At 23.2% G+C, this 27,629-nt stretch overlaps 4 protein-coding genes across 4 annotated transcripts; 1 reads left to right on the forward strand and 3 right to left on the reverse strand.

Annotated features, from left to right (window-relative positions):
- Nucleotides 1-11,663: 11,663 nt before the first annotated feature.
- OCT59_003118 (uncharacterized protein) lies at nucleotides 11,664-12,158 on the reverse strand (the record flags this gene model as incomplete). The annotated part of the gene is made up of 2 exons (XM_066145411.1): nucleotides 11,664-11,909; nucleotides 12,120-12,158. The coding sequence occupies 2 exons, from the start codon at nucleotides 12,156-12,158 to the stop codon at nucleotides 11,664-11,666; spliced, it is 285 nt and encodes a 94-aa protein (XP_065996135.1).
- A 390-nt stretch (nucleotides 12,159-12,548) lies between these two features.
- On the forward strand, nucleotides 12,549-13,659 carry OCT59_003119 (uncharacterized protein). The gene has a single exon (XM_025316898.2). The coding sequence runs from the start codon at nucleotides 12,596-12,598 to the stop codon at nucleotides 12,908-12,910; it is 315 nt and encodes a 104-aa protein (XP_025179522.2). The 5' UTR covers nucleotides 12,549-12,595; the 3' UTR covers nucleotides 12,911-13,659.
- Nucleotides 13,660-16,750: 3,091 nt separating this feature from the next.
- OCT59_003120 (uncharacterized protein) lies at nucleotides 16,751-17,278 on the reverse strand (the record flags this gene model as incomplete). Its single annotated transcript, XM_025325801.2, has 1 exon — nucleotides 16,751-17,278. The coding sequence occupies one exon, from the start codon at nucleotides 17,276-17,278 to the stop codon at nucleotides 16,751-16,753; it is 528 nt and encodes a 175-aa protein (XP_025179521.2).
- A 4,245-nt stretch (nucleotides 17,279-21,523) lies between these two features.
- Nucleotides 21,524-22,781, reverse strand: OCT59_003121 (uncharacterized protein; the record flags this gene model as incomplete). Its single annotated transcript, XM_066145412.1, has 8 exons — nucleotides 21,524-21,562; nucleotides 21,651-21,696; nucleotides 21,779-21,825; nucleotides 21,917-21,963; nucleotides 22,060-22,106; nucleotides 22,197-22,244; nucleotides 22,333-22,378; nucleotides 22,763-22,781. 8 exons carry the CDS (start codon nucleotides 22,779-22,781, stop codon nucleotides 21,524-21,526), a joined length of 339 nt encoding a protein of 112 aa, XP_065996136.1.
- Nucleotides 22,782-27,629: the final 4,848 nt, after the last annotated feature.

Raw genomic sequence — 27,629 nt, forward strand, 5'->3', positions numbered from 1 at the left:
TTATTAGTTTGGAATGTAGTTATATTGGTATTTTTATATTGTTTTTTTTATTTTTCCTTTGCAGTTTCTCTCCATTCGTTAAAAAATTTTCTTAAAAAAAATATATTTTTTTTCGGTTTTCTCTTTATTCCTTAAAAAAGTTTTATTTTTTTCCTTTTACTTTAATTTCGTTTTTTCCCTTTGCAATTCCTTCCATTCGTTAAAAAATTTTTAAAAAAAATATTTTTTTTTCTTATTTTTTTTTCATTTTATTTTTTTTCTCTCATCATCAGTATTAAAAAAAATATATATACATATATTTTATTTTATTTTATTTTTTTTTCCTTTGCTAGCTTCCTTTCTTAAAAAAAAATATTTTTTTTTCTTTTTAATTTCGTTTTTCCCTTTACAATTCCCTCCATTTGTTAAAAAATTTAAAAAAAATTTTTTTTTCTTATTTTTTTTCGTTTTATTTTTTTTCTCTTAAAAAAAAAATATTTTTATTTTTTTTTCGTTTTTTCCCTTTATTTTGTCGGTATTCTTAAAAAATATATATATATATACATATATTTTATTTTTTTTATTTTTCCTTTGCAGTTTCTTTCTTAAAAAAAAAACATTTTTTATTTTTTTTCTTTTACTTTAATTTCGTTTTTCCCTTTACAATTCTCCCATTCGTTAAAAATTTTAAAATTTTTTTTTCTTATTTTTTTTCTTATTTTTTTTTTGTTTTATTTTTTTCTCTTATCAGTATTCTTAAAAAATATTTTTATTTTTTTTCATTTTTTCCCTTCATCCTTTAAAAATTTAAAAAATAATTTTTTTTTCTCATTTCGTTTTATCTTTTTCTTTCATCTTAAAAAATATATTTTTTTTTTCGTTTTATTGATCTCTTTTCATTCTTAAAAAAAAAATTATTTTTTTTTTATTTTGATCCTCCATCTTTTTTTTTTAAAAAAAATTGGTTTTATTTCATCAGTATTCTTAAAATATATATATATATTTTTTTTATTTTTTTTATTTTTTTTTGCAGTAGTTCCTCTCCATTCGTTAAAAAATTTTCTTAAAAAAAAATATTTTTTTTCGGTTTTCCTTTTTCTTAAAAAAAGAAAGTTTTATTTTTTTTCTTTTGTTTTAATTTCATTTTTTTTATTCCGTTTTTTTTCTCTCATCAGATTCATTAAAAAAAATATTTTATTTCGTTTTTCTCATCAGTATCATTAAAAAAAAATATTTTATTTTTTTTTTCGTTTTTCCTTTAAAAATTTTTTAAAATTTTTTTTTCTCATTTTGTTTTATTTTTTTTCTCATCTTTAAAAATATACTTTATATATATTTTTTTCGTTTTCCCTTTATCTTTTAAAAAAAAAAATTTTTTTTTTCTTTTTTTTCAGATTGATCTCCATTCCATCTTTTCTCATTTTTAAAAAAAAGAATTTTATTTTTTTTTTCATTTTGATCTTTTATTCTTTTTAATTGACTCTAAATATACTTTTAATTGTTTGTTTAAAGATATTATAAATTCAGATAATGGTGAAAGTCAACATACTTTAGATAATGAAGTAGATCAATCAAAAGCTACAACCCCAAGAAGGTTAAGTGATGTCATGGAATTGCAATTGTCAGAAATTACAGCAAGTTCAGGAAGTTATGTTTGGAATCATTTTACAAAAGATCCAGATTATAAAAATAATAAAAAAGCTAATTGTAATTACTGCCATAAAACATATATATGTTCTGCTGTACTACTTCTGGAATTTCAAAGCATTTAAAAGAAGTTTCACGCTACAAAATTACTAACTGAAGGTAATCAAAAAGTCAATAAAAGTATTTTAGATATGTTAAATGAATCAAAGGTAAATACACCATTTTTTTATTTTATAAAAAAATTATTTTAATAATTTTAATAACAAATTTATATTGTAACTAGTAGTCATATGATAAAGATATAATGATAAAGATTCTTATTAGATGGATTGTTATTCATCAGCATTCATTCACAATTGTTGAAGAAAATTATTTTATTAATTTTGTACATTCCCTTCATCCATCAGCAAAAATTCCTAGTGCTGATACAATAAAAAATAAAATTATGACTTATTATGAGGAAGATAAAGTAAAAATGAAAGCACTTCTTAAGGATCTTCCTGGTAAAGTTTCTTTTACTATGGATTGTTGGACCAGCCCTTCAACCAAATCATTTTTATCAATAACTGCACATTTTATCAATAAAGAATGGAACTTACAAAATATTATAATTGATTTTATTCAAACACAAGATTCACATATGGGAAGTAATATAAAGGATGCATTTTTATTAGGTATAAGTAATATGTCACTTGAAAGTAAGGTAAATTAATGTTTATTTTATTTATTTTTTTATTAAAAATAGATTAATTAATTATATTAATATTTATTTATTTTATTTTATTTAGATTATGGGAATAACAACAGATAATGCTTTTAATAATTCAACATTTATGACTTTTTTATCAATTTGGGCAGCAGAAAATGTTGTTAATTTTAATAAAAAAGAACAGCATATTAGATGTTTTGCTCACTCAATCAATTTAAGTGTAAAAGAAGCATTAAGTTGTTTGGATGGTGAAATTTCTTTGGTAAATTTATTAATTATTTTTATTAATTTGTTTTTTATTGAATTTTTTTAATAATTAAAATAAAATTTCATTCATATTATTTAGCTTAGAGAACTAATTGTTAAAATTCGTGCTTCTTTTTTAAGAAGAGAAAAATTAAGTAATGCCTGCAAAAATAATGATATTAATGATTTAAAGCCCATCTTGGATGTTCCTACAAGATGGAACTCAACTTTTGATATGATAAAAGAGCTTTACAATTAAAAGTTATAAGTTTTATTGTATTTTTAATATTTTAAATAATTTTAAATATTAATTATTATAAATTTAAATTTAATAGGCACTTGAATATATTGTATTTCATGATAAAGATCTTAAAAAATATACATTTTCAGAAGAAAAATGGGCTATATTTGACCAAATCAAAAATTTTCTTGAAATTTTTAAAGAAGTTACTGTAATTATGTTAGGAAGTCATTATCCAACTCTTTCATTAACTGTACCTTTATATAATATACTTATTGATCATGTTGAAGATGTTATCGATAATGATAAGATGATGAAGATGATGAAGAAGAAAATGAAGAAAATAATGAAGAAAATGATGGAGAAAATGATGATGATGAAAAATGGAATTAAATAGTAAAAAAAGCAGCAAAAAAGTGTAAAGTAAAATTACTTGAGTATTATAACAAAACTAATGATACATATTTAATTTCAACAATTTTGGATCCAAGATTGAAATTAAAATATTACAAAGATCATAATTAAGAAACATTAGCTTAATACTATTTATCAAAAGTAAATATAAATTTAATATTTTTTTTTTTTTTAATATAATATATTAATTTTATTATTATTTTTTTTAGATTTGTTAATATTTACAACAAATTTTATGCTTCTACTAAACCTGAAGTTCTTAATAATACTTCTGAAATTAAAGAAAAATCAGTTATGTCACGTGTATTTAAACGGCGTAATATAGAATATATTCGATGAAATTCAAACATACCTTTCCTTATCTTTAATGAATGAAGAAACAGATCCATTGGAATGGTGGAAAGTTAATGAATCACAATTTCCTCATCTTTCACAAATGGCTTGAGATTACTTACCAATACCTGCTACTAGTGTTCCTTCTGAACAAAGTTTTTCAGTAGGAAAAAATTTAATTACAGATAAACAAAATTGTTTAGCAGGTAAAACAATAAGAATTTGTATATGTTTACAGTCTTGGTGGACTACTTTTTTAAGTGAATAACATATATATTATTACTTTTTTAAAATTTTAAAATTTTAAATAAAATAAACTTTAACTTCAAAATTAAAGTTAAATAAATTAAGTAATTTTTAGTTTAATTAATTGTAAAATAATATGGTGGCTGTCACCTATAAACAACAATAGTCCGAAATTTTGAAATTTATTTATTTATATTGTGTAACTTATGTTTTAAAGTACTTTGTCAAAATATTAATTGCCGCGTGAGTGGCAAAATTTTTTTTTTGCCATATTACATGGAATTCTTGTGGATTTCCATGGAATTTTTGTAAAATCCATAAAAATTACATGAAAACTAGTCCGAAATTTTATATTTTTATTATTGCTACTTATTAAAATTATCCAACTTTAACCCATAATATTAATTAAAATTCTTATTAAATTCTATAAAATAATCCGATAGAAATGTTCAGTATATGTTGCTATATCATTTTATCGGTTTAGTTTTTTCTTTTTACTATTCAATTTACAATTTATAAAAATTTGAAGTCACTTAATATTAGTGTGGTTTATAGGTGACAGCCACCATAGTTATTAAATAACTCACTATTTATTACATTTAAAAATACAAAACTATTACCATTTAACTCATTTTATTAAGATTTAAATGGACTGTATTTCAACTTTTAAAATTACTAAATAGTAAGATATTTAATAAAATGTATTTTTTTTTTAATTTTATAATATATTTATAGGACCCTGGACATCTCTTATATAATTCATAACTAACTACCTTTTTGCCAAAAAAGACCCAATTTGTTCATTTTTTTATTTTTTGATTTTTTGCGATTATCTTGGTATCTAGTGATCCAATTCATGCGGATTTTTTTTTATTTTGTAGAGCTCGATGAGAGCTACAAAATAAAAAAAAGTTCGCATGAATCGGATCACTAGATACCAAGATAATCGCAAAAAACTGATTTTTTTTGAAATTTAGAGTCAATTTGCAAAAAGTTGTCTGGGGTCTTATATTTATTTCAGATTCAGATCAGATTCAGATCAGATCAGATTTGGTCAGATTCAAATCAGATCAGATCAGATTCAGATTAAATTTAAAACCGATCTGATTCAGATCAGATCAGATCAGATCAGATTTAATTAATTTCAGATCGATTGAATTTAAGTAAAATCTGATCTGATCTGATCTGTTAGGAGCACTAGTTACTAACCATTTTTTTTTCTTTTTTTATAGGTTTGGCCATTCAGATGGGTTTCTGAAGTACAGAAACTCTAAAGATTCGTAAGTATGAATACTTTAGAGATTTTTTTTATTTTTTTTTAATATGAACAATTACTAACTGTTTTTTCTTTTTTTTATAGGTTCAGCTTTCGGGTGGGCTTCTGAAGTACAGAAACTCCAAAGATTTGTAAGTACGAATTTTTTAGAGATTTTTTTTTATTTTTTTTAATATAAACAGTTACTAACCATTTTTTTTTCTTTTTTTATAGGTTTGGCCATTCAGGTGGATTTCTGAAGTACAGAAACTCCAAAGATTCGTAAATACGAATACTTTGAAGTTTTTTTTATTTTTTTAATCTGAACAGTTACTAACTGTACTTTTTTTTTTTTTTTTATAGGTTCAGCCATTCAGGTAAATTTCTGAAGTACGAAAACTCTGAAAATTCATAAGTACAAATACTTTAAAGTTTTATTTTATTTTTTTTTAATAGTAACGGTTAATACTAACCATTTTTTTTTTTACTTTTTTTTAGGTTCAGCTTTCAGGTGGGCTTCTGAAATACAGAAACTCCAAAGATTTGTAAATACGAATTCTTTGGAGTTTATTTTATTTTTTTAATATGAACGTTCTTTTTTTCTTTTTTTATAAGTTCGGCTATTCAGGTAACTTCCAAAAAATAGAAAAAACCAAGTTTCATAAGTTCAGAATTTGGTTTATTTTTTTTTTAATATTATGAACAGTTATTAACCATTCCTTTTCTTTTATTTTTTATAGGTTTGGATGGTTTCTGAAAAATAAAAACTCCAACACTGGTCAAAAACTAATATATCGGGTAGCAGATATGTATCAGATATGTACCTGATATGTGTAGTATTAATGCTGAAAATTGGGTACCCGATATGTGTAAGATATATGTAAATATATATATCATATATATATCGGGTACCGATATGTATATGATATGTAAATGATATGTAGACGATATATATATTTACATATATCTTACACATATCGGATACCCGATTTTCTGCATTAATACTACATATATTGGGTACATATCTGATACATATCTGCTACCAGATATATTAGTTTTTGACTAGCGTTGCTTATTTCATTTTGTTGGAATAATATTATTGTTTTAAGATCTGAGAAATTTAGTGTAATGCGATTTTTCTTTTAGATTAATTTTTTACTTTATTTTTTCTTAGGAGACTATATAGCTTTGTTTTTAGTTAGTTTTATTTTTTATTTTTCTTTTTATTTTTTGTAAATTGTAAAGTTTGAATAAATTTAATAAAGATAAAGGCTACTATGCCACGTTTACCTAGTTTTTGACTAGTGTAATAACCATTCTTTTCTTTATTTTTTAGGTTCAGTGGACTTTTAAAAAATGAAAACCCAAAAATAAAGATTCATAAGTATGAATCTTTTATAATTTTTTTTTTTATTATGAACGGTTATTAATAACCATTCTTTTCTTTATTTTTTAGGTTCGATGAACTTCTGAAGAATGAAAATTCAAAGATAAAGATTTATAAATATGAATCTTTTATAAATTTTTTTTTTAATAAAATATTATGAACAGTTATTAATAACTGTTCTTTTCTTTTTTATAAGTTCGGGTAGACTTCTGAAAATTGGAAAAATGAGAATCTTTAAGATTCGTAAGTAATATACTTATGAATTTTTTTTTAATGTTATAAAACGGTTACAAACCGTTCTTTTTATTTTTTTATAGGTTTAGCGTCTCAGAGTTTCTGAAAAATAAAAGTCCAAAAGATTCATAAGTATGAATCCATATGTGCCGATTTTTGGAATTAGTCTAAATTAAGATTTTTATAAAAATTTAATATTTTAGTAAGATTAACATTACACAAATCTAAATTAAATATGTGTTACATATTTACGTAACTCAGATTTAATAAAAAATAAAAAAATTTTTTTAATCAATATTTAAAAATAATGGTAATAACCACTTCTTTTTCCCCATCACTGCCCATCACTTTTCCATCATTTTTCTATTCATTTTTATTAAATATGACAAAAAAGTTTATAAGCAAATATAGCAGTTATTTTTAAGTGGTAAGTAAAAGAAAAAATTTAATATTTTATATACATAAATAAGACATATTTTTTCATAATTTTTAGCTTTAATTTATTGTTTTTTCTTTGTAAAAAATACATGCAAATAAAAAATAATTATGATGTAAAATAGTTGTAAAATGAATAATAAGATATTTTTTTTTTCAAAATAACTAATTATATATTTGTTTTTTATCTTTTAAAATTATTTTATTAGATTTATTCTACTAAAATCCTTAAATGGCAAATAAAATCTTTTAAATAAAGTAAAAGAATTTGGGATTCTCTTATGAAAGCATTTTTTGGTAAGAAATAAAATTTTCAGATCAGACTTTATGCAGGTGACAAAATCGTGCATTATTATTCCTGGAGATATGCTAACGTCATCATTTTACATTCATTTGAAAGCTGAGAATTTGCTCTATCGTAAGAATCAAAGATCAGGAAAATTGGATCACTGGATGAGGCGTAATTAACGATCAAAGTCAAATCAAATTAAAAAATTAAAAATAAATATATTAGACGTAATTATTTACAATCCAGTGATTCAATTCATTTGATTTTAGGCTTATTAGATAGACCTCAATTTTCTCTTTCAAATGAATATAATTTCATTCGTGTAGCTTGCATCTACAGGTATTTAATAAATTTTTTTATATCAGATTTTATCAAACTTATAAAATTTTATATTAATAATATAATTGATGATTCCTAAACATCTACATATATTAAACGAATTATTTTAAATTTATTTTAAAGATAAAAGTTGGCATCACCTTAGGGAGCAAAGATCATTCAAATTGAATCACTACATGTGAAGTAATTAATGATCAAATTTAGATAAAATTCAATAAATATACTGAACGTGATTACTGAACAACTAGTGATTCAATTCACTTGATTTTAGATTCATTAGATAGATCTCGATTTTCTCTTTCAAATGAATGTAAATTTATTTGTATAGCTTATTTCTACGAAGAATTATCAATGATTTTGTCATGAGAGTTATATTTGATCTTTTAAATTTTAATGATATCTTATATTAAAAAAAAATTAAAAATTATATAATTAATTAGTTTTTTTTGCATTATCTAGTATAAATTTATTATTCTTATATAAATGATAATTTATATTTACTTTAATAAAATTATTTTTGTATAAAAAAATTAGATTTCAAGAATCAGCCCATATGCTTTACTTTATTTTTTTTATTATTATTACGAACAGTTTACTAACCGTTCTTGTATTTTTTTTTATAGGTTCATAAACAGAAAACCAAGATTTGTAAATACAAATCTTGGTTTATTATTATTTTTTTTTTAATATTATTATAAAAGGACCCCGGATATCTAATATAAAGGTTATAATGGACTTTTGGCTAAAAACGCCCCTTTTTGCTGAAACTCAAAAAAATCATTTTTTGTAAACATCTCAGCATCCAGTGATTCAATTTTAATGAACGTTTTTTATTTTGGAACCCTCATTTAGCTCTACAATTTAAAAAAAAGTTAATCAAAATTGGACCACTGGATGCCAAGATATTTACAAAAACTGATTTTTTGAACTCCTGAAAAATGGACCAATTTGCCAAAAGTGTGACTTATGACCTGTTTTGGAGATATCTGGGGTCCTATTATAAACGGTTACTAATAACCATTCATTTTCTTTTTTTTAGGTTTTAGGATCTCTGGAAAAAGTGGAACCAAGATTCGTAAGTACGAATCTTTGGTTTATTTTTTATTTTTAATATTATTATGAACGATTATTAATAACCATTCTTTTCTTTTCTTTTTTATAGGTTTAGTGTCTCAGATGAATTTCAAAGAACAGAAAAAAACCAAAGATTTGTAAATAAATCTAAGTTTTTTTTTGCTTTTTTTTAATATTATGAACGGTTACTAACCATTCTTTTCTTTTTTTATAGTTTCAGTGATTTCCAAAAAATTAAGATTCGTAAGTATATATTAATACATGAATTATGTGATTGTGGAATTGTAGATTAGTAATACTTATTTGTAATATACATTTATAAATAAAGTTGTGATTTTATTGTGAATATCAAATAAAATGAATTGTGGCTAAATATTAATAAATAAATGTAAATTGAAATTAGTACAAATTTGCAACATAAATTAAGTAACATTTGGAAAACTATTCACCAAAATTTGCTATCTGAAATTGTTCTGAATGTTAACTGAATTTTGGCCGAAATTTCAAGTTGAACTTTAAGCGAGTGATAGCGAATTGTAGCCAAAAAATTGGCTAAAGTTTGACCAGCATTAGACTATAAATCAGCCTAAAATTGGCTGGCTGAATTTTGGCTGATTTGACCAGTATTTCTTTTTGTTTAAATGTTGTTGACTTTACATTGATTAGTTTTTGAATAATAAAGTACTATTGTAAAGTTCTAAAAAGATAGTATTAAAGAAAAATACATGTCATAATAAACTTATATGATTATTTACAAATATTGTAAAATGATTTATAATTTGTAAAAGCTCCTTTTTTATAAATTCTTCAGCTCTTTTATATTCTTTAAATCTATTTAAAGCAAAGATTTTTAACTTTTGCATTATAAACTTTCCATAATTTGTAATATTCTTTTTTATTCAAGCAATAAGTTAATTGGTTTTGAAAGTATTGGTAGTGATTTCAGTGGAAGATTAAGAATAATATAATTGTCAAATATATTAGATAATAAAAAATGATTTAGTTAACAGTTAACACTAAAATTTGGTAAATAATTTGGTGATAATCTACAAATGATCAGCAAATAGAAGTTTGTTTATTATTTATTATGTAAAAGATTATATTTTATTATAGAACTTTATCAAATTTACAATGTTAGGAATTTAATAAGAATTAAGATGAACTAAAGTGAATTAACTTATAAAAAAGAAAAAACTAATGTTTACTTTTATTATATAGAGTATGTAAAAAATTTTTAGATGACAAAAAAAAATCTCACAGAAATATATTGTATTCATAAATTTATATATAAATGTTTGATGCATGATATAATAATTAATATAATCGAAAATATCATATTAGTTTGCAGATTTTTTTAAATGTCAATTTTACAATTTGATTGAATATTATTTGCTATTTATACAGAAGGATGATGAATTGAGAGCATATAATGGAGATTCTGAGAACAAAAGTTTGAACTTCAATATTTAAATTTATTATTGCATCTTCTGTATACTTATAAAGTTTGATTTAAATATCAATTATTTCTGGTTGTCTGTGTTTAGCACAAAATTTGCCCTTATTTGAGCCAATAATATTAAAAACTGCACATGTATTACATTCAAGTTCTAGGCATTTTCTGATCTATTAATTTCTTATTTAAATAATGGTTTACAGAATAAAAACAATTATTAAGTGAACTAGTATGGTAATCAAATCCATCTAGTTTTTTTATAGCATAAATAAAATGGCACAACTGATCTTTTAACTTATCTTTTAAATCCACTTGTTCTATTAACTCTGGATACTAACAATTAGATTAAAATCTTTTTAAAGTATGAACCTATATAAAAGTGGCATTCTTGCAATAGTTACTATCAATTAAGGGTAAGCCAATATATTTTTAAAGTACTTTTAGCTTGTAAGCTGACTTACAAGAAGCTTTATTACTATCAATAAGCTTTTCTATATCATCATTATTAGGTTTTTTCATATGTAAATTTTGCCTAAATAATAAATGTTTAAATTTTAATATTTAAATTGGCCAAAAGTAAATAAAGTAATATTACTAATGACTTTTTGCTTTTTAGCTAGTCTTCCATCATTATAACTTGCCAGTTCAATATTAAGATAGATAAGAAATGGAAAAAAAAATATTTTAAAATAATATAAATGAAAAAAAAGAGAGTAGTATTATTTAATAATTAAGTTTTTATTTGACTATTTAAGCTTTTATTAAACTTTGACATTATAATGTCACACAATAATTTATAAATATGAATTCAAAAAATTAATATACATTATATAATTATGAAATTTCAGCACATTTTGAAATAAAAGCAACATAGAACAAATAAAAGAAAAATATTATTGGAAAAATAAGTTAATTTATGTTAAATCTTGTGATAGTTGTTAAAGAAGAGGAAAACCAATTGAAAGAAACAAATTACATTCAGTTATTAAAGTTAAAGAACTATTTTATCAGATTGGAATAGATTTTGTTGAACCATTACCAATTACAGAGTTAGAGAATAGATATATTATTGTTATACATTATTTTACAAAATGGCTGAAAGTTAAAGTCATTAAAAAGGATGATTCAGAAGAAGTATTGACATTCATTTATGAAGATATTATTTGTAAATATTAATGTTCTCAAAGGATTTTAAGTGATAGAGGAATGTATTTTAATAATAGAAAAGTTAATGAAGAAATTTGAGATTAGGCGGTACGCGTGTGCGGTGTACAAGACGACACGTTTTCTGGGGTTGAGGATCTTCACAATACATGAATATCAACTAATACATTATTATCAAGAGTTAATAAATGAAAGAAGAATAGAATCCGCACAATTCCTCAAACTGTGCCTGCTGTTGTTTTGTTAGGACATCCATCACTTACGATGCCCTTATATTTGGCTGTATTATCATGATACTTTCTGTTAAGCGCTCCAGACTCATTAGATAATTGATTTGTTTCTATAATGTCATCTTTCTTGAAGCGCAACTCCATGCACCCCGAATTGTAATAATTATTATCAGTTGGAATTTGTTTAAGAGCACCTTCCACGTATGACCAAAGGGAGTATTTATTTGCCGAACCCTACATAAAATATAATTTTTTACGTTCGAGCATTTTTTCTGTATACACACTCTCTTTACCTGAATGGTCCACGAATTCCAATATCAAATCTTTCTGCAATTTCTCTTTTAAATTATTTAGCCGATCAAAATAAACCTATCAATTGCCACATTATCATGGTAATCATGGTAGAATATTCTAATATACAGATCTATCATGACGTATCCTTACATAAAGTTGTATCACATGATTATTACGGTCGTGATCCATAGTATATTTAATAAAGGATCTCTATAAAATAGTTTATTTAGAAGTTTAATGAAAAGATTTATTTAAATTAGAAGTTGATTTATTTTTTAAGTTGATTCTCTACGGTAACTTAGTTTATGCGGATTAAATTTAATAACTAAGTATGGGATTTCTATTTGATAAATTTGGATAATAAATGAAAAAAGCAACCGATTGCTTTTGTTTTACATAAAATCATTCATTGTTAATTTAACTATATTGAACTATATTGAAATAATGATATATGGCGTAGTCAAATTTTTATTGATGACTCACAAAAACAAGTACACAATAACTTTTTAAGGAAACTTTCTCCTTATCTTTTTTATTTGCACAAAAATATAAATACTATGAAAGTTTCAAAAGTCCCTTAAATTTTTTTTCTCTAAAATATCTTCTCGCTACAAGTAAATTTCAAAATGGAAAAAATGGAACAAAAAAACGGTTCACAACAAAGTGTAAAGGCACTCTTATATTTCGCAGTAATGTCAGTCTTTTTAAGAGCATCATTATCAGGACCAAATACTATCAGTCCACAACACAACATACACTATGAAACTCTAGTTGGCACATCTGAACCAACGACTGAAAACCTGTTGGCAACGAACATAAGTTTAACACCAAACGACGAAGAAACTAAAGCAATTTATCAGGTTGCTTTATTACCCACGAATAACGCTGGTGTATTCAGTGTTGTATTAGCAAGCGCTGCGACATTTTTAAATCTAACATGAATTATCTTTAAAAAGATATCAGAATTTTATTAAAGATTTTACTCTAGATTTTTGTTTTACTTTTACTTTTCCTTTTAACATCATATTTACATATAGATTGTATATACATTCATAAAAAAATTAGTATACTATTATACTAGTAGGTGGGTTTTATGGTTTATTTATTACGTGGCTATAATATGTTGGTTATAATATGTTGGTTATTTCGTCATCCAAAGGAATATTCTACATAGAAAGTGTGGGCAAATTTTACAATCCCCCTTATTTCTAATATAAATAAATATCATGTGAGGTTTTTTGGGTTTGTAAATATCTCGTTTGCGTGTGACCTAACAAATATGTCGTACTCTGATAATATGGATAAATTGTGCTGAATACGTAATTTTTAATTAGAAATGGCGGCAAAGATGGTTGGTGGCCAATAAAAAAATTATAAATTACATTTACGGAAATTTAGTCACGTAAATATTTAGAATTTTTGATGGATTTGTGCGAGTATCCCAATTTAGAAAAGTCTTGTTAATTAGTTATTATTAGTCTATAGAGTATAAATTATATTAATGTTCCTAAGAACATAACTGTTAACCTAAAGGTAACCTCTTTTAGATTACGCAATAACGTGATTCTTATAGGGCTTGATGTATTAACTGTACAGGTACACAATCAAGAAATTTGTATAACCAACTGACGAATTATTTATGTTTATTAGATAATATACATATGATTGTGTCTATTTTATATAAGATTCTAAACGAATCCCGTACAAAAAGTATATCAATATAACAAACTTTCAAATACGAATCAGCCAATTAAATTCTTTAAATACTTTGCTCTGTATTGTAATGTGTTTAATGTGTTTACTAATTTTAAATAAAGTGAAAATATAATGACGGTTCTAAACATTTTCATAACAGTAGATGGTCAATTATATGTACTTATTTCAGTATTCTATTCTTTTTTTTTCAAAGATTGTAATTACTTTATTTGATAAAATATTTTGTAATATACAAAATATATATATATATGCTCTAATATTATCCATTCTGATCAATGAGATGTGATCAATCAGTTTTTATATTCTACTTTAAGTATTTTATATAATTCAAATTTCAATTGATAATGTAATTTTAAGATGGTGTAAAATTTAAAAAAAATTCAATTTTCAAAAGTAATTATTTTATAATACATATAGTAATCTAAGAAATATATTATGATATATAAAAATATATTTATTATGAGATTTTTAATGTATTTTATTTAGTATTCTAAACAAGTTAATTTAAGTTGAATTAAGAAGTAACTTATATTTAATTCAAAAAAATTGAATCAATCCAAATTAAGTTGAAATAATAATAATTTCAGCTTGACTTATTTGAATTTGAATCTTTTTTTATAAAAATATAAAATAAATTTATTATTTTAATTAAATAAATTGATAGATTTTAATATTCATTAATCATTCAATCAAAATAATTTAAAATTTTTTTTTGGTTTATTTTTCAAAATATTTATTTATTAATATTTTTCTTAAAAAATTTAAAAAACAGATTATTTTTAATAAATTAGCTTTCTAAAAATTTTAAAAATCATTTTTTTGCTAATTTAAATAAACTTTTTATTTTATAATTTTTATTAAACTTTATAAAAAATTTATCAAAATTCAAAATTGAATTACTAGATATCAAGAAGAAACTTTCAAAAAACAATTTAAGTTTAATAAAAGAGTATAGTTAAATCCATTATAATCTATATACAGTGGACATCAAAAAAAACGTACCAAACTTTTTTAAAATTATTAATTGTTCTTATTAAATCAATTTAAATTCAATTAAAATAAAATTTAAAACTTAAATAATATATGGTTTGGCTTACTAAAAAACATAAAATTTAATATTAATTTACTAATTAGTTTTTTAATTACATAACATTAAATCAAAACAACTTGGTGCATTCTTATCATTTCTATATGTAAAATGAAGATCATTGCCATACTTTAACAAGTAATATCTCACTATCTAAAGGTCCGTTGCACTCCATTTTTTTTTTCGCAAATTCCCCTTAATTAGGAGAATTTAATTTTGGGTATTATTTTACTATAAAATTTTTTGATTTAATGTAGTTTAAGAAAAACTGTTATAATAAAAACTGTAAAATCTATATGTTTTATAGTAATTTTTAATTATATCCATTAAATAAATTAATCAATTTATTACTAAAAAGTATTGACTTTTTTTAATTTTAATTAATAATTTAAGCTATTTAATAATTAATTTTACATTTTTTTTATTATAAAAGCATAATATAATTTTGTGAAAATTTTGATTTTTTTAAAAATTTTAAAAAGTGGCAAAAAGAATGCACCAAGTTGTTTTGATTTAATGTTATGTAATTAAAAAACTAATTAGTAAATTAATATTAAATTATATGTTTTTTAGTAGGCCAAACCATATATTATTTAAGTTTTAAATTTTATTTTAATTGAATTTAAATTGATTTAATAAGAACAATTAATAATTTTAAAAAAGTTTGGTGCATTTTTTTTGATGTCCACTGTATTAAATATTCAGATTCTTTTTTCTTACTAATTTTTTTAGAGTATTTCTTTGAAGAAAAAAAACATTTTTACATGGATGCATAGCAACACATTCTCCTTTTTAGTAATTTTCTTATAATAAATATGTCTATTTTTTATTACGTTGATATCATTAAATTTTTTAATTTTTAAATAAATATTACATAAACTTTATATATATATTATAAAGCTTTTAAAAGATACTTACCGTATATCGCGGGCCATAATACCCCCTATGCATAGTACTCCTCTTGAAAAATTTCATAGAATTGTATAGTACCTGGGAGATATTTTACAATTATCCTGTGATCCAGTGATCAGATTTGAGCCATCTTTTTTTTGTTTAATAGCTTTCATTGAGCTCTTCAAAATAAAAAAAGATCGTTCAAATTGGACTAGTAGAACGTGAGATATTCACAAAAAATGGAATTTTTAAGCTTTGTTTAGTACGGTACGGGAACAAAGCCGATTTTTTGTAAGATCTCGGGGAATATCGACGTAAGATCATATATACAGTACTATGTGTATTTTTGCTTGTTTTACAACTTTACTTAAATACCAAAATATGGTTTAAAATGGTATTTTTACTTTTATTATGAGATATTATAAAGGATGTATTTTAATGTATCTGCATATATATAAAATTTAAACCCTTCTTTGAAAACTGAAAAAAATTAAAACTATTAGTAATATTTTTATTATTATTTTTTTAAAAGAAACATTTATTAATATTTTTTATTGAAAATTTCTTAATTTATACTAAATATTTATATATATATCATATAATTTTATTAAAAATAATTATAATTAGTAAATTATTTACAAATAAGATTTTTAATAATAAAAAATTTTTAAGTTCTCAAATTAATTAACTAAAATAATAATTATAAGAGTGTAATACTAGTGTAATATATTATAATAAATAAACCTAACTTTCTAATTTAACTTTAATTTAATTTTAATCATAACTTCTAATTTTAATAAATATTAAAGAAGGAAATTTCCCTTTTAATTAAATATAGTTATTTTTATTTAATAAAATATTAAAAATTAAATTTTTATAACTATAACGGGCGGTTAAAATCATCGGATCACGTAATATTAATAAATTATGTGACTTCGACACTTTGCGATTAAAAAAAACTTTATTTTTTTTTTTAGAAAAAATTCAAGAACACATTTTACTAGCATTATAAAATAAACAAATTTCAAATTTCTCTGTACTATAACAACTGAATCTCAACTTTTATTGCCTATATTTCATTGATTTATTTATTACATGTCCTAGCATTATGACCCGATTGTCCACAAATTTTACATAAATACACTTTCTGTTTTAATGTGTTTTCATTTGCTTCATGTCTTTGTATACCAAAATCACTATTATTAGTTAGTGTATTTAAAGGAGTTCTTGATGAAAATGCTTGTTGAGAATTTTGTTGCATTTCGTGTACATATAAATTAGGATCAGATGGATTAATTGCGCTATTTTTTGTGCTAGCATGACATGAGTTTGATTCAGAAGCTGATTTAATCCATTTATTTGGTGGTCGTCCACGTTGTTTTTGAACTATAGGATCCAAAATTTGCAGATTTTCTTCTTTATTTTCATTGTTTGTTTCTTCAATAGTGTTTTTCTTGCAATTAATAAATCCATTAATCATATTAAAAATTTCATCTTCACAACCCAAATCAAGTGCCAAATTAAGTGCTTTCTTCATTTTTCCGAACCCATATGCATACTTAACCTTCCTTTGTAAGCATTGTTTAATATCAATTGTAAATGTATCTGGCATTCTAAATTGATTAAAGATATGCAAATCAGCTATTAAAATTTCATTATTATTATCTTGTTGAAACTGTGTTACTATTCCAACAGTTTCATCTTGTAAACTTTCGTGAATATATTGATCTTGAATATTCTCCAGATACCATCGCCTGGCAATAAGGCCAATATTAAATTTTGCAACTTTTGAATTTATCATAACATGAAAAAAATGTGAACATACAAGTCCACGATTAATTATAGATAAACAAGTGCATAAATAGCCACCATCAATTAGAAGAATAATATAATGCTTATACGATTTTGTGATTCCAAAAAGTTTTCAGATTTTAACGATATCAGATAGTTGTATTTCTTCTAGTAGAGAAAAAAGGTTCGTCTGTGGCATATCTAAGGTTGCTTATTTAAACTTCTTCGTTAAAATTTTACTATAGATTTATTATAGTTTTGGCAGAGTTTCGGCAGTTTCGGCATTTATAATAAATTTTGGCAGTTTCGTCTTTCTCCAAAGTTTTGCCAGTTTTTTAATATAACTATATAGTTTTGGCAGAATTTCGCTTTTTGGCGAAATGCCATCTTACCTAAACCCCTAGGTTTTAGCAAGCAACCTTAGGCATATCAAGTTAATCTTTAAGAAATCCCTTGTTATAGTCATATTGATCGTCATTCTATTTAAAAATTTAGTAACGGTTAATCATTTCGCATATAATCATATGACCAGCATTGCATCAGTGGCTTTTTTCCCACTTCGTTCAAAATTTTTAATTCCTAATGCATATAATCAAACTATAATGCTAATTTTTTTAAAAAATTCCATACCTTTATTGCTTCAATTGAGTCTTTAGAAATAGTTTTAGCACAATATAGCAAAGAACCAAGTATTTGTTGTTGTTGAACTGATAAGATATGTGGAGTTAAGTATTTTTTCATCAGTTCAACAACATTAAAAAATATAGAACCAATAATGATGGTCTGCAGGTTTGGTTGGAAGACTCTGAAGATGGCATTATGTCAAGTCTACTGTGCTTCATTATCTAATAATTTTTGAACTTGCACATGTAAATTGCACAGTGAAGAAGTACTACTGGTGCTTTCTTTAATTAATCAGTTCATAACTTCAACTCTTTGTGTACTTTAAATACCTGCTATGAAAGATTTAATTTGATAGCACCTTGCCCATGCCTGATAACACTAGTCAGAATAGTCCATTTCAGCAAAATTTTAAATTGCCGAATGTTGAACGAAATTCGGTTTGACCTTAGCCGATCAGTACCAAAAAAAATTGGCAACTAATTTTATAGGCGATTTGCACCGTAACGCCTGCCACTTGTCAACAAATTGATCAGTAGAAATTGGCAACAAATCGGTAAAATCAAATTGACGATTATTAATAAACCTAATAATTTATTACCGATTTTTGTACATTTAACTGATATTTTATAATAATTTATTAATTAAATTTTATTAATTCGTTTATTAAAAATTACATATTAAATTAATATCTATCTATCATCTATATACACTATCCACCGTTCACCATCCATCATCCATCATCCTCACCTAACCTGATAAAAGTCCGTAGAAAACCTACAAAAAAAAGAAATAAATTATGTAAGACCTATTTTTTAAATAAAAACGTTGAAGTTTCAAAAGAAACTTACCCGATCTAATAAATTCTGAAGGGGAAACCTATAAAAAAAAAGTAAAGAAACAATTAGTTCATTTCTTTAATAAAAAAAATAAAGTTTCGAAAAATTCAAAACATACCCGCCCATCTAATAAAGTCCGAAGGGGGAATCTACAAAAAAAAAAGAAGAAACAATTAGTTTAATGTTTCTTCGATAAAAAAAAATCAAAGTTTCAAAATATATTTGAAACTTACCTCCTTTACCCTCAATTCGTTAATGGAAACCTACAAAAAAAAAAATAAAGAAAACGGTTAGTCTGTTTCTTTAATAATAATAAAAAATAAAGTTTCGAAACACATTGAAACTTACACGTCTATTTCTCAATAATAGTACAAAGAAGAACCTACAAAAAAAATAAAGAAACGGTTAGTAAACCGATTCTTTAATAAAAAAAATTGGTTATGGGTCAAAAGACTGACAAACAAAAGACCAATACAACATAATCCCGATCTACAAAATCGCAAAACTACAAAATTCCGACTAGGACAAAATATCGACTAGTTCAAAATCCCGAAATACAAAATCGTCTAATACAATAAAAATTTTATAGATTGTAATTAATAGAATTGTTACAATTGTACAAACATATATTTACTATTATAGTTAAAGAACAAATAAATCAATAAAATTGCATAATTGATTATTTAAAGTATATTGTGTAAATCATTTAATGTACATACAAATTAGTTAATATTCCATGTTCTCATGCTCTAGCTTACTTAGTAACATAGCATATTGAAAATTCATATGAAAATTTTTTTATGGTTATGTAATCATTCTGATTAACAAATTGCGTGTTGCATATTATTATTTGACAAATTTGATTTACACGTAATTATAAATATTTATTTTAATTAACAAAGAAAAAAGAATCATGACGATCATCAGTGATAAAGAAAACCGTTCAGTGATGGAGTATCTTCGTGGTATTGCCTATAATCTTACATTATAAGTCTTACATTATAAGTAAATTTACAAAAATCTAGTTCTTTTATCTAGTTCTTTTATAAATTACAACAATTAATAAATAAAATAAATGATATACAATATTTTGCACAATTTACTTATTTTAATAATGTCTAAAGAATAAAAGATTTCCAAATAATTTTTACTCAATAATATATATAAATAATATAAATATTCTAAATATTCTATTAAATTATTTTGCAAAAGACAGATTGAAACAAATTATTAATAGTATCTAATCTGTCAAGATTTTGAACCGTCAAGATTTTATATTTCGGGATTTTGAACTAGTCGATATTTTGTCCAAGTCAGGATTTTGTAGTTTCGCGATTTTGTAGATCGGGATTATGTGGTGTCAGGATTCTGGATTTCGCGATTTTGGATAGATCCCAAAAAATTTTAGTTTCAAAATATTTCAAAACTTACCTAACCAAAAATTCAAAGTGGAAACCTACAAAAAAAAAAGAAGAACGATTAGTTCTTGAAAAAATTAATTTTGAAATAAAAATTCCTTTCTGAAAAATGAAGTTCGAAATTTGAAACCTCAAAAAAAGGAAAGAAATGATTAGTTTTTTATTAAAAGTTTCCGAAAGCGAAATTTAAACTCAACCTAATCCGAAACCGAAATTTAACCAAAACAGAAATTTAAAACAAAATAAAAAGAAACAATTAAAAAAATGTTTTTTTTTTAAAGTTTCGAAGTTTTACTTCGAAACTTACCCATATATCCAAAGCCCAAGAACCGAAAGTTAAACCTACAAAATAGAAAAATAAAATTAAAATAAATTTAAAAAAAAAAATATTTTTTTTTAAAAAAAAAACTTCAAAGTTTTCACTTCAAAACTCACCCATATATCCAAAATCCATGAACTGAAATCTATAAAATAGAAAAAAGAAACAGTTAAAAAAATATTTCTTTTAAAAAGTTTCAAAGATTTTACTCCGAAACTCACCCGTATATTCAACACCCAAGAACCGAAGGCCAAACCTACAAATAGAAGAAAAAAAATTAAAATATTTTTTTAAAAAAAAGTTTCAAAGTTCACTTCGAAACCCACCTATATATCCAACGCCCAAGAACCAAAAAAAACCTACAAAATAGAAGAAAGATACAATTAAAAAAAAAATTTTGTTTAAAAAAGTATAAAGATTCGTACTTACGAATCTTTGGGTATTCTGTTCTTCGGAATCCCACCCGAGACACCCGAGACCTAAAAAAAAAATAGAAAAAGAACGGTTAAAAACCGTTCATAATATTAAAAATAAAAAATAAAAAATCAAGATTCATAATTACTTACAAATCTTGATTTTTTATTGTTCTTCGAAACTCAAAAGCCCACCGAACCTAAAAAAAAATAAAGAAAAGAACGGTTATTAGTAACCGTTCATTAATAAAATTAAAAAAAATAAATAAAAAAATAAACCAAGATTCATATATATTTACGAATCTTGGTTCTTTTCCGATCTTCAGAATTCGAAAGTCCACCGAACCTAAAAAAAAGAACGAACGGTTATTAGTAACTGTTCATTAATATAATTAAAAAAAAACAAAATAAAAAACCAAGATTCATATATAATATACTTACGAATCTTGGTTTTTTTCATTCTTCGAAACTCGGAAGCCCCTCCCGACACTGAACCTATAAAAAATAAAAGAAAAAGAACAGTTAATAACCGTTCATAATATTAAAAATTAAACAAAAAAAAATAACCAAGTTTTAAACTTACGAAACTTGGTTTTTTCCATTTTTCAGAAGTCACTCCAGTGCCGAATCTAAAAAAAAAGTAAAAAAGAATGGTTAGTATTAACTGTTCATATTTTATTAAAAAAAATAAAAAAAATCCAAAGAACTTACGAATTCTTTGGATTTCCAATCTTCGGAAGCTTACCCGAGAGCTGAACCTAAAAAAAAAGTAAAAAGAACGGTTATTAGTATTAACTGTTCATATTTTATTAAAAAAAAATAAAAAAAATTTAAAGAATTCGTACTTACGAATTCTTTGGATTTCCAATCTTTGGAAGCCCACCCGAGTGCCGAACCTAAAAAAAAAAGTAAAAAAAGAACGGTTATTAGTATTAACCGTTCATATTTTATTAAAAAAAAACAAAAAAAAAATCCAAAGAATTCGTACTTACGAATCTTTGGATTTCTTGTACTTTGGAAGCCCACCCGAGCACCGAACCTAAAAAAAAAGTAAAAAAGAATGGTTAGTATTAGCCGTTCATATTTTATTAAAAAAAAATAAAAATAAATCCAAAGAATTCGTACTTACGAATCTTTGGATTTCTTGTACTTCAGAAGTCCACCCGAAGCACCGAACCTAAAAAAAAGTAAAAAAGAACGGTTAGTATTAGCCGCTTCATATTTTATTAAAAAAAATAAAAAAAATCCAAAGAATTCGTACTTACGAATCTTTGGATTTCTGTACTTCAGAAGCCCAACTGAGTGCCGAATCTAAAAAAAAAGAAGTAAAAAAGAATATATTTTATTAAAAAAAAAGGGACGAAAGGAAGGAAGGGAAAGAAAGGGAAGTAAGGGAAGGGAAGAAGGAAAGAAAGAAGAAGAAAGGAAGGAATAACAAGTGGAAAGAAAAGAAGAAAGGGAAAGAAAATAAGAAATTAAAAAAGTTTAAAAAAGGATGCATAAGAGATCCTTTTTTAAACTTTTAATACGCGTATTACGTAATGTGTAACATTTAATTAGTAACATAATTCAATCGTAGATCATCGAATATAGGCCAATTTGTATTAAGGCTGAATATTCCAAGTCGATCATGTTGTTAATAAAAAAATCGACCAGTTGATTTATGCCAAATTTTTTCTGATTTTTGTAATTAACCGAATGTGTGATGAATCATGTGATCGATTTGCCGAATTATTGCTGAAAGGTCTTATTGACAAAATAAATGATTTCGACCAGTGTATATAATAATCGGTATAAGTCAATTTTTCACCAAAAGACTGAACGAGTTTTCGTTTAACAATCAGTATCAGTCGATTTATGATTGATTTTACCGATTTTTGCCGTTAGTCAAAAAATGTGACAAAATCGGCAAAAATTGTGCCGAAAGCTCTTAACGGTCGAAAGTTTTGATTTCGACCAGTGTAACAATTGTTTAACATTCTATTAAAATATTCTTGAGTTTGTGGATATTTTTCAAGTAATTGTGTCCAACAGCGATAAAAATTATCTACAAATGAGCTATTTCAGGTGTGTAAAAATTCCTTGTAAAATGATTGGTATTCTTTACCTAATTTGCCTGCTAAATTTTTTCGTAGGTTTTCTTAAATATGAAAAATATAAAGATAATGATGTGTTTCAGGAAACTTTGATGATACTGCATTTATTAAAGCAGAATCTGTGTCAGAAAATAAGCAAACAGGTGGATTATTATTAGTTGCTTTAAGAATACAATCAAGAAACTATTTGTAACTCTTAGTTGTTTCATCTTTTGATAAACATTGAGCAACAAGACGACTTTTAGTATTATTGTCAATTATAACTAAAAGCGTTAAATACATATCAAACCAATTAGTTTGACATGTGTTATCTGTTTGTATAACATCATTATATCGTAAAAGGCATTGGTATTGATTGGATAACATCTAGAACAAACCCATAAGACGATTATCAAAAGGATCAAGCCTTGTATAAATTATCCACCCAGGTTCATGGTCTTTTAACTCAAATAACTTATTAATTGTATTTTGAGCATCTCCATATCGATTAGTAAGTGGTGATTTAAACTTTTGTATTGCATTATAAAGATCTCTTTTGTGAATATATTGATCTGGAAAACTTGCAACTAATAATGGATAGATTTGCTTTGATCCCATATTTCCTTTAGTAACATAAAATTCAATCCTTTCAAGAATTACTTCTGATAATCTACAATACTTAGATGCATACAAATATATATCAGGGATCATAGAATGATTGTGTTGGCCAATAATACTTGTAATACCTATTTCTGTTGATGATTTGGGTTTGGTAAGATTTATGTGCCATGGACACATAATCTTTTTAGACACTCTTTCCCGTTGGTGAGTTATATCAATAACTTGATTAGAAACTGCTTTACCAGAGAAACTGCATTCAAATGTTCTACGTTGTATTACTCCATCTTTATCAACTTCAACGCATTTTCTTCTTAAAGAGAATCCAGAAAACTTTGCATATTGATTAAGTTTTATTTCTGCATCCTCCCATGTGGAAAAAGTAGTACCAACTTCAATATCACCAATAGATTCATCTGTTATTATACTACCTTCTATCAGAGTAGTATTATGATTTTCATCATTTAGTTATTGTCCATTTAGAACGTCAGATATAGGTCTTTCATTATGTTTGTTATCATCCATAGTACTTATTTATTATTATGGTTAAACAAGTATGTATAATAAGTGTGTAAGATTAAACTTTAGCGAGAGGTAGTGTTTACAAAAAAACAATATTTAACGAGAGAGTAAGAAAATATAAGCCACATTTAATTAACATAAATTTTAACAATAAACATCAGAAAATACAATAAATCGCATTACTAAATTTAGATATGCAATAAGCCACTTTATATTAATTATTACTAAATTTAAACAATAAACACGAAATTTCATAATAATAAATCATGTAAATAGTGTCACATGATATCGGTGATTTTAACCGCCCGTTATTTGAAGTAATTATCTTAAAAATTAATATTATAGAATTTACATAAAATATTTTATTTAAAATTATTTTTTTTATTTAGAATTTATATATAATTTAATAATTTTATATTTTATATAAATAATTTAAAAAATATATAAATATATAAATAATTACTATTATAATTGAATAAAAAATAAAAATGGTCAAGTAATATACATGCCACCCAAATTATTTTGAGCTGCCGTAATTATAAATAAAATTCCAAATTTAATTATGACATCCCAAATTATTTTGGCACTTTACATAGTAAATTATATATAAACTGAATGAATTACAGCATCCCAAATTATAATTATGACATCCTAAAATAATTTGGATAGCATGTATATCAAGCAAGTCAAAAAAATAGATAAGTTCTTGAATGGTATTTATAAATTTACAGTTTTAGCTAAATTAGATTGATGCTAAAAAAAAACTGGAAGTATCTTATTAATAAGTTTAAAAGAATATTTGGATTGTTTTGGTTTTAAAAATGTAATAATTGGTAATAGTTTTATTGCTAACTAATTTTATTTTATTTTATTTTATTTTTTGTTTTTTATTTTATTTTTCTAGTTTGTTTAATATTATTTAATGCTAGTATATTTGAACATTTCTATTGTATAGTAAAAGTAGAGGTCTCAGAAATTTTGGAGTTGAATATAATTTATTTATAAAATTTAATAAAGACTTTATTCAGTTATTTAAAATAAAAAAATATTTATTAAACTATAATCTTATTATGATACTGAAAATCTATACTTAACAATAAAATGTAATACTTAAAAATCTTTTAGATTTTTAAAAAAAATACAATTTAGAAAAAATAAACTGGTAACTTTATTTTTTAAGATAAGTTCTATTAAATTACTGGTTAGATTTTTAAAAGAAAATCTATATAAAAAATTATAAGCATTTGAAATTGCATAATTTTTATATAATCAGCCTAAATTTGAAATAAAATATGTTGGCCAGAATTTATGATAAATTAGGCTAACTTCATATATTGTGATAATACCAGCCTGAATTATCATAATAATTTGAATTAAATGTAATTTTTTTTTAAAAAAAATTTTATCAATATATAATGGTTTTATTGTTAAAAATTGCATTTTATTAGTACTTTATATAAGAAATCATGAGTTTTTATTGGCTGAATTTCAGATTATATAATATAGAATCAGCTTAAAAATTGAAATAAAATTATATAATTGTAAACTTTTAGCATCATAATATAATATTATTTGATTTATTTTATATTCTTATCAAAATAATTTAATTGATATTAAAATTATTAACTAAATTAATCTTTAAAATTATATATATATTTTTTTAGTAAAAAAATAAAAAAATATATACAAAGTAAAATTTCCTAATAACTACTCTAATATAATTAAATTACAAACCACTCGTCATACCGGTAATACCCCTACGCGTGCATGCGATCGTCGAGGATTGTTTAATCTCATAGTAGATCTTTAAAATTATATTAAATAATTTTTAATTATATTTTTATTAATATTAATTTATACATGTTGCCAAAACTTTTTTACAATTTCAGTTACAATTTAATTCTAAAATATAGTTACTTATAAATATATTAATAAATTTTTTAATTTAAGTCAGATCTGCAGCAACTTTTAACAAATTTCAGAAAATTTTGGCATAATTTGCAATAATTTCAAATTAGATTTTAAAGTTTTAGCCATATATTAATTATAGGTTGTTTGAAATTCCAAAGTTTTGCTAAAATTATGTAAGTTGATCAAAATTTTTTAAAAGTTCTTTCATAAGTTTTTCAGATCTAAATTATCTATTTGAAATTTAATTTCAGTCAGATCTATAAAATCAGAAGATTTTACTTTAAAGAATTTGTCATGTAGCCAAAATAGCTAAAATATTTTAGCAATATGTATATATTAATAATATATTTAGGCTAAGATAATTTGGTTCGTAGTTTATTAATTATATTAGGGTAGTCGATAAAAATTTACTTTATATTTTTTTGTTTTTATATACTTTGTTATAAGATAATTTAAATAATACTAAAATTGTTAAAATCTAATTATTAAATAGTTTTTGAATTATAAATATAATTTTACTACTATTCAATTTATCTTAATAAGACAATTTAAATAATACAAATAATACTAAAATTATTGAAATCTAATAAAAAAGTTCATATAATTTTAATTTTAACTTCTTTTAAAATTTTATTTATTTACTATATCATATAATATTTTGCTAAATTATTTGGTATTCAGTAATTGTAATATAATAATTAATATCTTGTTAAAATTGTTTAATTAAAATAAATTAAATAGTAGTAAAATTATTATAAAATATTATCTATAATATTCTGGATCTTTTACATTTAAAATTTAAATAATATTTGTAATACTTTATAAAATTGAAATTTATTTTAATAAGTAAAAGTAAAAGATAAATCTCTTTAAATAAAATTTATTTATATTAGTAATGTATTATTCTGCTAATTAATATTTATTAACTTTATTTTTAATTTTTTATTTTTATTTATTTTTATTTTTATTGAATTATATAGTTTTTTTTCTTTAAATATTATATTTTTATTTTTTAAAGATTAAGAATTTTATTATTATAATAAAATTTTTATTATAGTATATACTATAGTGATAAATATTTATTTAATTAATTATAAAATATTATATAATTTTAAATTTTTTTTAAATTAAATAATTAAGAATTCTAAACTTATTAGTTTAGTTAAATATTAGTATAGACAAATTAAAAAAACAAAAAAATTATGAAAAATTACAATCTTTTTTTTCGTCAAAAAAATATTAATAAAAACTTTAAAAAAAGAAAGTAAAATTATGCACGTGTTTGTTCTGATGTAAATTTTAGGACGCAGGACTGCGATCACGCGACATTCTTGTCGTCTTGTCTCAAGCTTTTAGCCAAGATGTTATTAAAACATCCAAGTATCTTGGATTTCTTAGTATTGTAATAATGATGGCATCTGATCATGTAGCACGAG

The sequence above is a fragment of the Rhizophagus irregularis genome, chromosome 11 (genome assembly GCF_026210795.1).
Source record: "Rhizophagus irregularis chromosome 11, complete sequence".
Taxonomy (NCBI): domain Eukaryota; kingdom Fungi; phylum Glomeromycota; class Glomeromycetes; order Glomerales; family Glomeraceae; genus Rhizophagus; species Rhizophagus irregularis.

Coding starts and splice junctions, on each gene's coding strand:
- OCT59_003119 (XM_025316898.2), top strand. CDS start 12,596: ATGGAAAAAATGGAACAAAAAAACGGTTCACAACAAAGTGTAAAGGCA.